The sequence below is a fragment of the Pangasianodon hypophthalmus genome, chromosome 11 (genome assembly GCF_027358585.1).
Source record: "Pangasianodon hypophthalmus isolate fPanHyp1 chromosome 11, fPanHyp1.pri, whole genome shotgun sequence".
Lineage (NCBI taxonomy): Eukaryota > Metazoa > Chordata > Actinopteri > Siluriformes > Pangasiidae > Pangasianodon > Pangasianodon hypophthalmus.
Window position 1 is genome coordinate 10,596,337 of NC_069720.1, and position 11,698 is coordinate 10,608,034.

Here is an 11,698-nt window from a genome sequence, read left to right on the forward strand (position 1 = left end):
TAACCTCCACTCTTCCGGGAAGGCTTTCCACTAGATTTTGGATTGTCAGGTGAGGAGGCCTGGTGTGCAGGCTGCATTCAAATTCATCCCAAAGGTGTTCAGTGAGTTGAGGTCAGGACTGTGTGCAGGACACTCGAGTTCTTCCACTCCAAACTTAGCAAACCATGTCTTCATGAAGCCCTCTTTGTGCACAGAGGCATTGTCATACTGGAACATTTTTGGATCTCTTAGTTCCAGTGAAGGGAAATTGTAATGCTACAACATACAAAGACATCCTATTCAATTGTGTGCTTCCAGCTTTGTGGCAACAGTTTGGAGAAGAACTACATGTGGCTGTGATGGTCAGGTGTCCACATACGTTTGGCCATATAGTGTAATTCATTTGTTTATACTGATAAACTGATATAATGTCCAATAGGTTGATTTCCATTTTGCTGGTGGAATGGATCACCAGTGTACTGCGAGAAAGGGTTAGAGTAGGTGAGTGCTGATCTGTTTTTGGCTTTGTAAGTGAGCATGAGTGTTTTGACATGGACATGGAGAATCATCTACAGTAGCTCAGGCACTACACTCGCTCCACCAGCAGGTGTCGCTTTAAGTATAGAATTGCTTTTCAAAAACCTTTTTTTTTTAAATTAAAGCTCCAGAAGGTCTTTGTTTGCTTTTTCATCATCAGTAACACTGTATCTGATTTTTTAATCACTTTTAATCACCACGGCGGAAGTGTCGTGTGTTCATGGATGTAAACATTTTGATGTTTTTATTTAATATAAACTTTCTTATGTTTATTTGTATGTTTTTTTCTCTCTCTTTCTCTTAATCTACCCCTGAATGTATTTGTAAAAAAACAAAACAAAACAAAACAACAACAAAAAACAAAACAATTGAGGCTTATAAACCACAAGCCAATCGTCGTGCAGGAGGCGGGGCTTGTCCGAATACGCCTGGGCAAAATAGCGCCAATACGCGTGTGTAAACACTGCGCATGCGCAATGCAGTAAGGCGTGTGTAAGGAGGAATTTCGCTCGGGAACTCTGACAGTTGTGTAAAATTGAGCTCGGACTTTATATTTTCTGTCTAATAAAATATGGCCGGATAATAATAAACTACAGGAGAGTTGAAGATGGAGATCTGCTCAGAGGCGGACAGTGTGGAGAAAAGGTAAATAAAGCACCACTAACTAGAGAGGCTCGAGTTTAATCACATCACCGCAATAAGCTGTTTCCTTCTATAAAAATATGAGCGAAGTGAGTTTTATGGAGCACACTTCAGGTTAGTAAGGCTAAAAGGCCTGTATTCGGGTCTTAATGAGTGAGAAAGACGAGCTGAACTAAAACTAGGTGTTGTAGCTAAAGTGGCTAGCTCTCCTCTCTGTGTCTGACTGTGTGGACAGCTAGCCGTCATTAGCATTCTGAGCTAAGTGGCATTCTGCAGCTGTCCCATTCAAATATCCACATTACTCCTCATTTACTATTCACTAGACCTATTCCACTGAGCATCCATATTCATGCTGTAAACTCAAATTCTACAGCAGTTATTAAACTAGACTGGCAGTGGGCTAGTCATAAAGCTAATGCTAACAGCTAACACAGTGAACTAATAGGATAGATCAGGAGCAGCACTTCTAAATGAACCCCTGGATTACACACACACATAACATACACATGACACACAGATACAGCACATATAACCTACACACATATCTGATAGTGATTTGTTTATCAGACATGGTGTGTAGTTGTGGATCAGAATCCGAATCGACAGATACTCAGAGATCCGATATCAGCACTACAGTGTAGAGTGGTTCTGTTTCACCTACTGTCATCTGAAACAGCAGCTGTGTGTCTGTACACACAAACACACGCACACAGGAGGTGTGCCTCGCACCTCTAGGGTTGGGGGTTCGAATCCCAGCGCCGCCCTGTTTTATGCGGAGCTGTTCTTTGGGGGTTTCCTCTGTGTACTCCGGTTTCCTCCCCCAGTCCAAAGACATGTGTTGTAGGCAGATTGGCATTTCCAAATTGGCTGTAGTGTGCGAATGGTTGTCTGAGTGTGTGTGCGATTGTCTGCAATGGGTTGAGTGCGCGCTTTGTGCCCCGAGTCCCCTGGGAGAGGCTCCAGGTTACTCCATGACCCTGTGTAGATTAAGCGGTACAGAAAATGGATGGATGGAGATGTGTTTGCTGTGAAAAGTCCCATGAATTCACACACTTTCACTGTCATTGCAACACTTCACACATCAAAATGAGGTCACGTGACAGCTCTGTAACACTCATCAATTTCAGGAATGTTTGGATTAAAAAAATATGATTAAAAAAATCAGCTCTACTGTAAATGACAAAATTTTTAATGCCACGTGTGTTTTTAACAGACTATTTACCTGCTGAATGTGGACTACTTTACTGCACATATTACTAAACCACAGTACTGATCAGCTTTCCCTTATTGACCTCTAGCAGACAGACAGATAAACACACAGAAAAAAGTAAAGTGACAGAAAGTGAGACAAAGTGACAGACATGTGATTACAGCTTGTCCTTTTGGGATTTGAGCCTCATGGCATTCAGTCACAGTCCTGTCCACTGACTAGTATTATGGTGTCGTCTTCTCCGAGAGGTAAACGTGTGACACAAACTCCTTCACATATAATATAAAGCTATTTTCACATCACTGTATGTTCCATGATAACATTACTGTGTGTGGTTTAATGTAGTAGAAGTGATTTTCACTTCACACCTGTGTCCTCATTACAGACGTGAACACTGGAAGCTCCTGTCCAACCTGAAGACAACCGTCGAAGGACTTCTGTCTACAAATAACCCAAATGTCTGGTCTCGCTATGGAGGATTGCAGCGACTTCACAAAGACATGACCAACATCCTGAGTCATGGCCTCAAACACGAACAGGTGTGACCATAAACATACCTCTCACAGGTAGCGCACCACCTCGCACAGGTAACGCACCACCTCGCACAGGTAGCGCACCACCTCGCACAGGTAGCGCACAACCACCTCGCACAGGTAACGCTCCACCACTTCGCACAGGTAACGCTCCACCACTTCGCACAGGTAGCGCACAGCCACCTCGCACAGGTAGCAAACCACTTCGCACAGGTAGCGCACCACTTCGCACAGGTAGCGCACCACCTCGCGCATGTAGCGCACCACCTCGCACATGTAGCGCACCACCTCGCACAGGTAGCGCACAACCACCTTGCACAGGTAACGCTCCACCACCTCGCACAGGTTACGCACTGAACACGGATACAAACTGTGAACAGGTAAACCCAGAGCAGCTGAGCAGATGCATAACTGTATCTCTCTCTCTGTCTCTCTCTCTCTGTCTCTCTTCCCATCTATCTCTCTGCCCATCTCTGTGCAGGTGTACTATAAGCAGAAGGATTACTGGCGCTTTGTGTGGTGTCTGCGGTCCATCAGTCCCAGTCTTGCTCCTCATGTAGAACAGGTAGTACACACACACACATACGCATAGTACCACACAAATAACCACAAGTAACACAATAAAACTTATTTAGAATTTAGAATTAACATCTTTTATATTTAAACTGTATTAATTTCTCTGTGTATGTGTGGTGTGTGTGTGTGTGTGTGTGGTCTCTGTGTTTGTGTGTGTGTGCGCGCATGTGTGTGTAGTTCAGTCAGATGGAGCCGGTGTTAAGCAGCAGTGTTCAGTGTGAGAGTGATAAGGCTGAGCGTTGGCTCCTCCACAGCCTGCAGAGTCACACACTCTCCATACAACTAAAACCCCTGATCACACACCACAACACCACCCGCAAGTACTATACAGGTACACACACAGCAGCACCATCAGTTCTCATGCCCTCTTTCTTATTAATTGCTGTACATAAGTACAACTGTAAGACGGGAAGCACAAACTTTTCTAGTGTTTACATCTAAATTAAAACAGACAAGGCACCAGGCACCTGCACTGCAACAAGTGACATCAAGTGAAAATATCGTGATTATAGTCACAGTTATCTAGTAATACCTATTATAAGTTTACAGTAAACCAAATATTAATAATAATTGGTTTTTAATAGTAAAGATTATTACTATTTATTATTTATTATTATTATTAAAACTATTTCTAGATATTTTACTAATCTCAAGCTTGGAATAACCACCTTCGATTGGCAGATAATTTAGGCTATTTTAAGCATTTCTAGAAGAAGCAAAATTATCTGCCAGTAGAACAAATAAACTTATAGCTTGAAATCAGGAAAATGTTTAGAAATGTCTAGGTTTAATAATGTTATATTTGGTTTGTGGTAATCTCATGAGCATCTTAATGGAAAATACAAAAAAATTGACTATATTCAAGATATTTCTTGAGTATATGAGAAGATTTTTTTTTTGCAGTATGGTGATTACTATAAAACCCACACTCCATATAAACACACTCCAGTTTCTACCTCGGAGAAGTGATTTGTAAATGGACTATTGAGAATATTCTGTGTTTTTACCCCCCTGTAGACGAGGCGTTTCTTCTGAGTGAGCTGCATGTGGCAGCCATGTTTCAGTGTTTGGAGGCGGTGGAGCAGAACGACGCACGGCTGCTTGCCCTCATCAACACCACCCGCGTGAGTGTCCATCATTCATCATTCGCCATACACCTGTCTCAAATCACACGCTATATTCACTGCACAGGCGGGAGGCAAATCACCAGCGCAGTCACAAGCAGATTACACATCCAGGCTCTCAGCATTATTACACCAGGCTCTCTTATTTGAAGTTGCCCATCAGGTGGGATCAGACAGCTTCTTATGCGAATCGTAACACGCTGAAGTTAGATTAAGTTTTCTGCTGTTTTAGACTCGTTAATTAGGTTTCCAGGCAACTAAAACCTGAGACTGAGTTGAAGCACTGCATCTTTCACACATTCAGACCACATCAGTCAACTGTGGACACGTCCTAAACCACAGTCTGTTCACACTGCCTACACACACACACACACACACACACACGCACACACGCACGCACGCACCAGTGCATTGAGGGTTTTCTGTGGACACTAGCATAAGTGTAGCACACATGCTTACAGACATGATAAAATAGCAGACCTCTACAGTACTGTAGTATGTAGGGAGCAGAGTGTGTGTGTGTCTGTGTGTGTGTCTGTGTGTGTGTCTGTGTGTGTGTCTGTGTGTGTGTCTGTGTGTGTGTCTGTGTGTGTGTCTGCCTCTCTGTGTAACAGTGTGTGTCTAACTGTGTGTGTGTTCTGCAGCTGTCCTATTTGAAGGAGTGTGTTCCTGTGGATCTGCTCACCTCTCCGCAGTGTGTGCTGCCTGGAGTTTCCATACGCACACACGCGCCGTCCTGCTCATTCAGAGACAACACACACACTTCATACACCGAGAGGAGTACAGGTCAAGCTCACCAACACAGCCACAAGACACTTATACACACCAACACTTTGTTAGTGTGTTTCAGCTTCACACTGAAATAAATTCACTGTACACACTGGTTGTGTGTGTGTTGGTGTATACGTGTGTGTTACAGATGCAGCAGTGTGTGTAAGCGCCTCGGGGGCCCCGTGGGCGTGTTTGAGCACTGACCAAAGCATCTTGGAACCACTGATAACCCAGAATTCTCAGACCGACTCCACCCATCCTGTTAACCCTGCCCCCTCTGAGGGTGGAGACTGTGATGGTGATGATGGGCCAGAGTATCTCGCCATCGGGAACCTGGGGAGGCGGAGCCGCAGAGGTTCTGGCAGCTCGGCACAAAGCACCGAGCACTCTCAGATCAGGGCCCACATACCTGAAGCTCCGCCCCCTTCCCAAAGACGCAGCTCCTTCTCTGATATGGAAAGGGGAAAGAGACGAAGCTTCAGGGGTCACGCAAGGTCCCTGTCTGATACAGGGGTCATGCAGAAACACAAACAAGGTAAGCGTGAGTGAACGTATGTGTGTGTGATCATCTGCACTACAGCCTGTAAAGTAAACTCTTTCATCTGTCAGAAAGTTGTTTCTCTGTTCTTGTTCTTCTAGAACAATCTTGTTAGTTCAGAGTCAGTTTTCCAAGCCGCTTCTCTGAGTTCTTCTTCGAGCTGGCTCTCACAGTCTTTTATTTCTGTCTGGATCAGCAGTGTCAAACTTCCTCTACAGTTCTGGGAAAAGAAAAAAAAAAAACACCCAAACCCATTTCATGAGTCAAGAGTCGTTTATTTGTCATTTGCACAGTTACACTGGGCATTGAAATGACGCGGCTCAGATTTAGACATTGACGGTGCAAACACTTATTAGACATGAACAAACACATATTTGGGCATGAGTGGCATGCTCAAGATCAGGGTTGTGACCTACACAGGTGTAGAACTCTCCTGGAGGAGAACTTTACAGTTCCTGGACAAGTTCCTGTTCTGTGTTCACAAGTGGAGTTGGTTATATGTGGTTAAAATAAAGTTTAACTGCTTTTACAGCGTTCCAACGGAAAGAAACCGTAATACTGCGCTGCACTAACTGCTCCTCCTGCTGGTCACATCTAGCATAACACCTCTCTTTATCTCTCTTTACCTCTTTATCTCTCTTTTTCTCTCTCTCCGTGTGTGTAAAGGAGGGAACCAGAGGAAAATCACCATTATAATAGAGGATCCCGCTGAAGGTTGGCAGTGCACTGGTGCTGCGTTTGTCCCTCCATCCTCACATTCCTCCACTTTTGATCTGTGTCTGCAAGTTTCTCTGCCTCTTTTCATTTTTCTTCATTCTGATTGGCTGTGGCATGCTGTCATTCACACTCCTCACAGTTTACAAAGAAACTTGGTTGTGTTTGTTTTCTTCTGCTGAGTGATGTTTCATTAGTCATTCCCATTTTTTTTCCCCTCTATATTTCATCTCATGTATTATTTATTATTATTATTATTATTATTATTATTATTATTATCAGAGTCCCACATGCCTGCCCATATAAGACATGTCTGCAGTTAGTATATAATCTCAGATCTCCATATCTTAGAGCCCTAATATTTTTTTTGTAAATAAGGTCTCATTATCTCTGTCCATAACACAGTAACCTCTAGTTTTTATTACACTCTGAACTTTGGAACATAAATAACCTGACGCTGGGCTTCAGGTTCCAGGTCATTTTGGGTTCTTTCACATCAGTTACAGTATAAAATGGAGATCTGTGATTAAATCTTATTTATTTTATTTATCATTGTGGTTTTCTTTCTCATGTCTCTCGTCCTCCAGAACCACGTCTCTGTCATTACAACTGACACAGTTGTTTCATTTCATTTTATTGTGTGTATTTGTGTGTGTTCAGAGTCAGCTGTAGATGAGCAGTGTGTGAGTAGTTTCGGGCCTTTCTCCCCTCACAGCAGTGACAGCAGTCACAGTTCTCTCTACATGGAGGCCGGTGAGTGCGAGCACACACACACACACACACACACACACAAAACACCACACAAGTAACACAGCAAAACATTACTGCATGAACACAAATTATAGTAAACCTTTTTACATTTCTGTGTTTATGAATGCGAAAGTTTACTAGTATCATTTTAGAACTTCCGGTGAGAGTGAACAACGGCAGCAAATCCAGCTCACAGTCACTGCTGCATCTCTAAATGCACAAAAAAAATTAAATATGCTTGTGCTTGTGAGAAAGAAATGGCTTTGTGCTATTCGCCAGGATGAGAGAGCATTATAAAGGCAGCATGTACATCTGAAGCTAGCATTTCACAGAATCTGACTACTCGAAAACTACTGGCTATAAATGCCTAAAATGGCAGGCCATCAATTTAAACAAACTAGCTAGCTAGCCAAGTGTGAGAAATGTATCTAGCTACTGCATACATTAATCCGGATTATCCCATTAATAGGCTGTTCAGATTCACTGGAACTCATGCATTTCAGTACCTAAACAATGTACAAAATTTATTTTTTCTTACCGGATACGAGGACACAGTTGTTATTAAGCTGCATTAATCTCTCACACACAGTACCATCGCACACACACACACACAGTCTGTACCTGCTTACTACCTAGGGCACTGCAACAGGTTACTGTCCAAGTGACATAGCCTTGTAGAGATATATTGCCCAATGCACTGTGGTGTTTAGACAGTGTGTGGCCTGTATAGTGAATATGATGTGTGATTTTGGGCACACTCATTGTGTGTGTGTGTGTTTTCTCTGTAGGAGGACTTCAGTATGGTAGCGGGTCTGATGGATTGTTCCGGAAGCCGTCAGAAGGTCAGAGTCTGATCAGCTACTTGTCAGAGCAGGACTTTGGCAGCTGTGCAGATCTGGAGAAGGTGAGCATCTGTCACAGTCTTCATTCTGTGTCTCGCTCGGCTGTGTTTCTCACTCGACTGCCTGTCTGTCAGTCGACTGTGCGTCTCGCTTCAGCTGCGTGTCTCACTTGGTTGCATGTCTACCTTGGCTCCGTGTCTCACTTGGCAGTCTATGTACCTCAGGAGCGTGTGTCACTTGGCCGTCTCCCTCGGCTGTGCGTGCGTCTCCCTCGGCTGCATGTCTCACTCAGCTGTTCCTCTCAGCTGTGTGTCTCTTACTATGCTGCGTGTCTCACTCTGCTGTGTCTCATTTCCCTTCGCAGGAGAATGCACACTTCAGCATCTCCGAATCTCTGATTGCCGCCATCGAGCTAATGAAATGTAAGATGAGGGCGGAGGAGGCAGATGAGGATGGAGACAGCGACAGTGAGATCCAGCAGCTCAAACAGAAGATCCGTCTGCGCAGACAGCAGATCCGCCGCAACCGCCTGCAAACTCCCAGCTCTACCCACCAAAGTGAGTCTGACCTCATTACCACATCATTCTGCTCTTTTGAAATCTTTAACTAACTCTGCACATTTACATTTGTGGGTGATTTCACCCACAAACACATTATTCATTTTAAAGCTTAGACTGATTCCACCCACATACGTATCACTCATTTAAAAGCTTACATTAACTCCGCCCACATACATATCACATATTTTAAGACTTAGTGATTCCACCCACTTACGCATTACTCATTTTAAAGCTTACATTATCTCTGCCCACATACATATCACATATTTCAGACTTAGTGATTCCGCCAAATTACACATTACTCACTTTAAAGCCTAAATTAACTCCGTCCACATAGACGTTGCTCATTTGCAAGTTTATACTGCTTGTGTGCGTGTGTGTGTGTGTGTGTGTGTGTGTGTGTGTGTGTGTGTTCAGCTCTTCCCTCCACAGACAGTGGTGGATCACTGCGGAGCTCCAGGGATTCCCTGCTCCACTCTGACTCTGGATCAGCTGATGATGTGGAGGACCCTGTGCTGAGAGGTTGGAGTCAGTATAGGAGTGTAAAGTTTAAGGATATAAAGCTTTAGGATGTAGGGTTTAGGGTGTTTGTACAGGGGTCAGTGTGTGAATGCTGTAAATGCTGCATTTAACTTGCAACAGAAATTGGAAGCCGGAGCTTATAATGACATCACTTTTGACCTCCATGCGTTCAAGCTACACGGTGGGGAAAAAACATGGATGCCTTTTTTGTTAGCGACAAGCTGTGATGAGTGATGCATATTTTCCTCCTCAAAACAGTGAACTGTATAGTCAATAATATATATTTAAACTGGCAAATATGTCTATGTTGATTGATCTAAAACAAATACTTTTATATACAGTATAACTCATTTAAAAGTAAGAAGTGCTACTTTGTTTACTGCTGCTGCTGTGAGCAGCCATGTTGATTCGTCATCTCTTATTGAACTCGGAGTTAAGACCACCCTGAGTTCCTGAATAGGAAGTCCGAGTTGAGGCATTTAGTTTTTTCCTTGTTGGACGTGGGGATTTACCAGTTATGACCTCTAATTGAACAAATGTTTATTACTGTCATTATTGTTATTATTGGTATTATTGCCAATATTGTGATTAATGACAGTAATCACAGTAATCGAGGTAATGACTACTGTCATTATTATCATTTCTGTCATTATCGTTTTAACTATTATAATGATTTTTAATGTTACTAATGTTATGGTTGTTTATTATTTGTGTTGTAGATGCAGATGTTAAACAGAATGTAAATCTGAGCAGCAGGTCCTTCATCAGCTCTGATTCTGTGTGAGTCAAGACACATACACACACACACACACACACACAGGTCTGCTGTTGTTTATATTGCTCATCACTAAGATAAACGGAAGATAGATTGGTAGAGGTGATTATTAAATGTGAGGTGATTATTAAATGTGAGGTGATTATTAAATGTGAGGTGATTATTAAATGTGAGGTGATTTTTAAATGTGAGGTGATTTTTAAATAATGCTATACTGATCCCAAATTAATCCACTAATGGTCTCCCTACTAATCCCAAACTAATCAAGTACTGTTGCCCATACCAATCCTTTACTGTTCCCAAACTTATCCCGTACACTTGCCCATACTGATCCCAAACTACTCTCAGACTAATCCCACGTGGATCTCCTTACTGATCCCAAGCCAATCCTATACTGATCTCAAATTAATCTCATACTAATCCCAAACTAATCTCCTAGTGTCCCCCCTACTGATCCTTAACCAATCCCATTCTGATAGCAAACTAATCCCCTACTGTTCCCTCTACTGAGCCCAAACTAATTCCATACTGATCCCAAACTAATCCTGTACTGAACCTCCTACTGATTGCAAACAAACCCCATACTGATCCCAAACAAATTTCACACTGATCCCCCTGCTGGTCCCAAAGTAATCTCATACTGATCCTCTTCCTATCCCGCACCTGATCACTTGCTGATCCCCCACTAATTCCATACTGATCCTATACGGAAGTCCTCACAGTAACTGGCTCTTTGCAAACTTCTGTTTCTGAGTTTTGATGTATATATGATGGTGATGTGCTTTAAGTTATAACCCATGTTTAATGCATGATGTGTGCCATGCACGTCAGTGCATCAGATCAGAAAATACCTCAGGTATGATCCAACACACTCAAGCAAACACTCAGATCAGAACATTGCTATAGAGTGGAGAGTTTAAATATACACGTTATAGTAGTGTTGTTATTGTGTGTGTGTTTGTTTAGGTCTCAGTGGTTGTTGCAGTCGAATAGTGCTGAATCAGTTGCAATGGGGCTGCTGCGTCAGTTTGAGGGTTTGCAGCTTCCCGCTGCCTCTGAACTTGAGTGGCTTGTCCCTGAACATGATGCTCCTCAGAAGGTATACACACACACACACACACACACACACACACACACACACAGGTTTGTGTGGAATGACCCTAAACATGGCTATCCTTGTTAAGTGCCTTGTGCAAGCATCATCACTTCAGGACAGAGTGCAAAGAGTGCATCAAGGTAGAATTCTACCTTAGCTAGTGGTAATACATACTGTGTGTGTGTGTGTGTGTGTGTGTGTGTGTGTGTGTGCACGCGTGCGTTTGTAGCTGCTGCCGATGCCTGACTCGGTGCCGATCTCTCCGGATGATGGTGAACACGCTGACGTGTATAAACTGCGAATCCGTGTGAGGGGGAATCTCGAGTGGGCACCCCCGAGACCTCAGATCATCTTCAACATCCATCATGCCCCCAAGTAAAACACTTCACACTACACGGCACACTGAACGCTCTGTAGCTCACACTGAACAGTGTAGCACACGCTGATTACTTTGTAGGGCATGCTGAACACTGTAGGGCCCACTGACTACTCTGTAGGGCCCACTGACTACTCTGTAGGGCACACTGAG

General features: G+C 43.3%; 1 protein-coding gene across 2 annotated transcripts in view; it reads left to right on the forward strand.

Annotated features, from left to right (window-relative positions):
• The first annotated feature begins 927 nt into the window (after window positions 1–927).
• The window catches only part of rubcn (rubicon autophagy regulator), a 14,162-nt gene continuing 3,391 nt past the window's right edge, over window positions 928–11,698 (forward strand). The window contains exons 1-15 of one of the 2 annotated variants that reach the window (XM_053237975.1): window positions 928–1,161; window positions 2,754–2,907; window positions 3,383–3,466; window positions 3,655–3,808; window positions 4,495–4,601; window positions 5,246–5,387; window positions 5,521–5,907; window positions 6,577–6,624; window positions 7,285–7,377; window positions 8,163–8,278; window positions 8,581–8,773; window positions 9,194–9,298; window positions 10,018–10,078; window positions 11,040–11,172; window positions 11,399–11,544. In XM_053237975.1, coding sequence (XP_053093950.1) covers window positions 1,124–1,161; window positions 2,754–2,907; window positions 3,383–3,466; window positions 3,655–3,808; window positions 4,495–4,601; window positions 5,246–5,387; window positions 5,521–5,907; window positions 6,577–6,624; window positions 7,285–7,377; window positions 8,163–8,278; window positions 8,581–8,773; window positions 9,194–9,298; window positions 10,018–10,078; window positions 11,040–11,172; window positions 11,399–11,544 — 1,961 coding nt within the window. In that variant the 5' untranslated portion in view covers window positions 928–1,123. The remainder of the gene's footprint in view (window positions 1,162–2,753; window positions 2,908–3,382; window positions 3,467–3,654; window positions 3,809–4,494; window positions 4,602–5,245; window positions 5,388–5,520; window positions 5,908–6,576; window positions 6,625–7,284; window positions 7,378–8,162; window positions 8,279–8,580; window positions 8,774–9,193; window positions 9,299–10,017; window positions 10,079–11,039; window positions 11,173–11,398; window positions 11,545–11,698) is intronic. The other variant, XM_053237976.1, reaches the window with a different exon arrangement.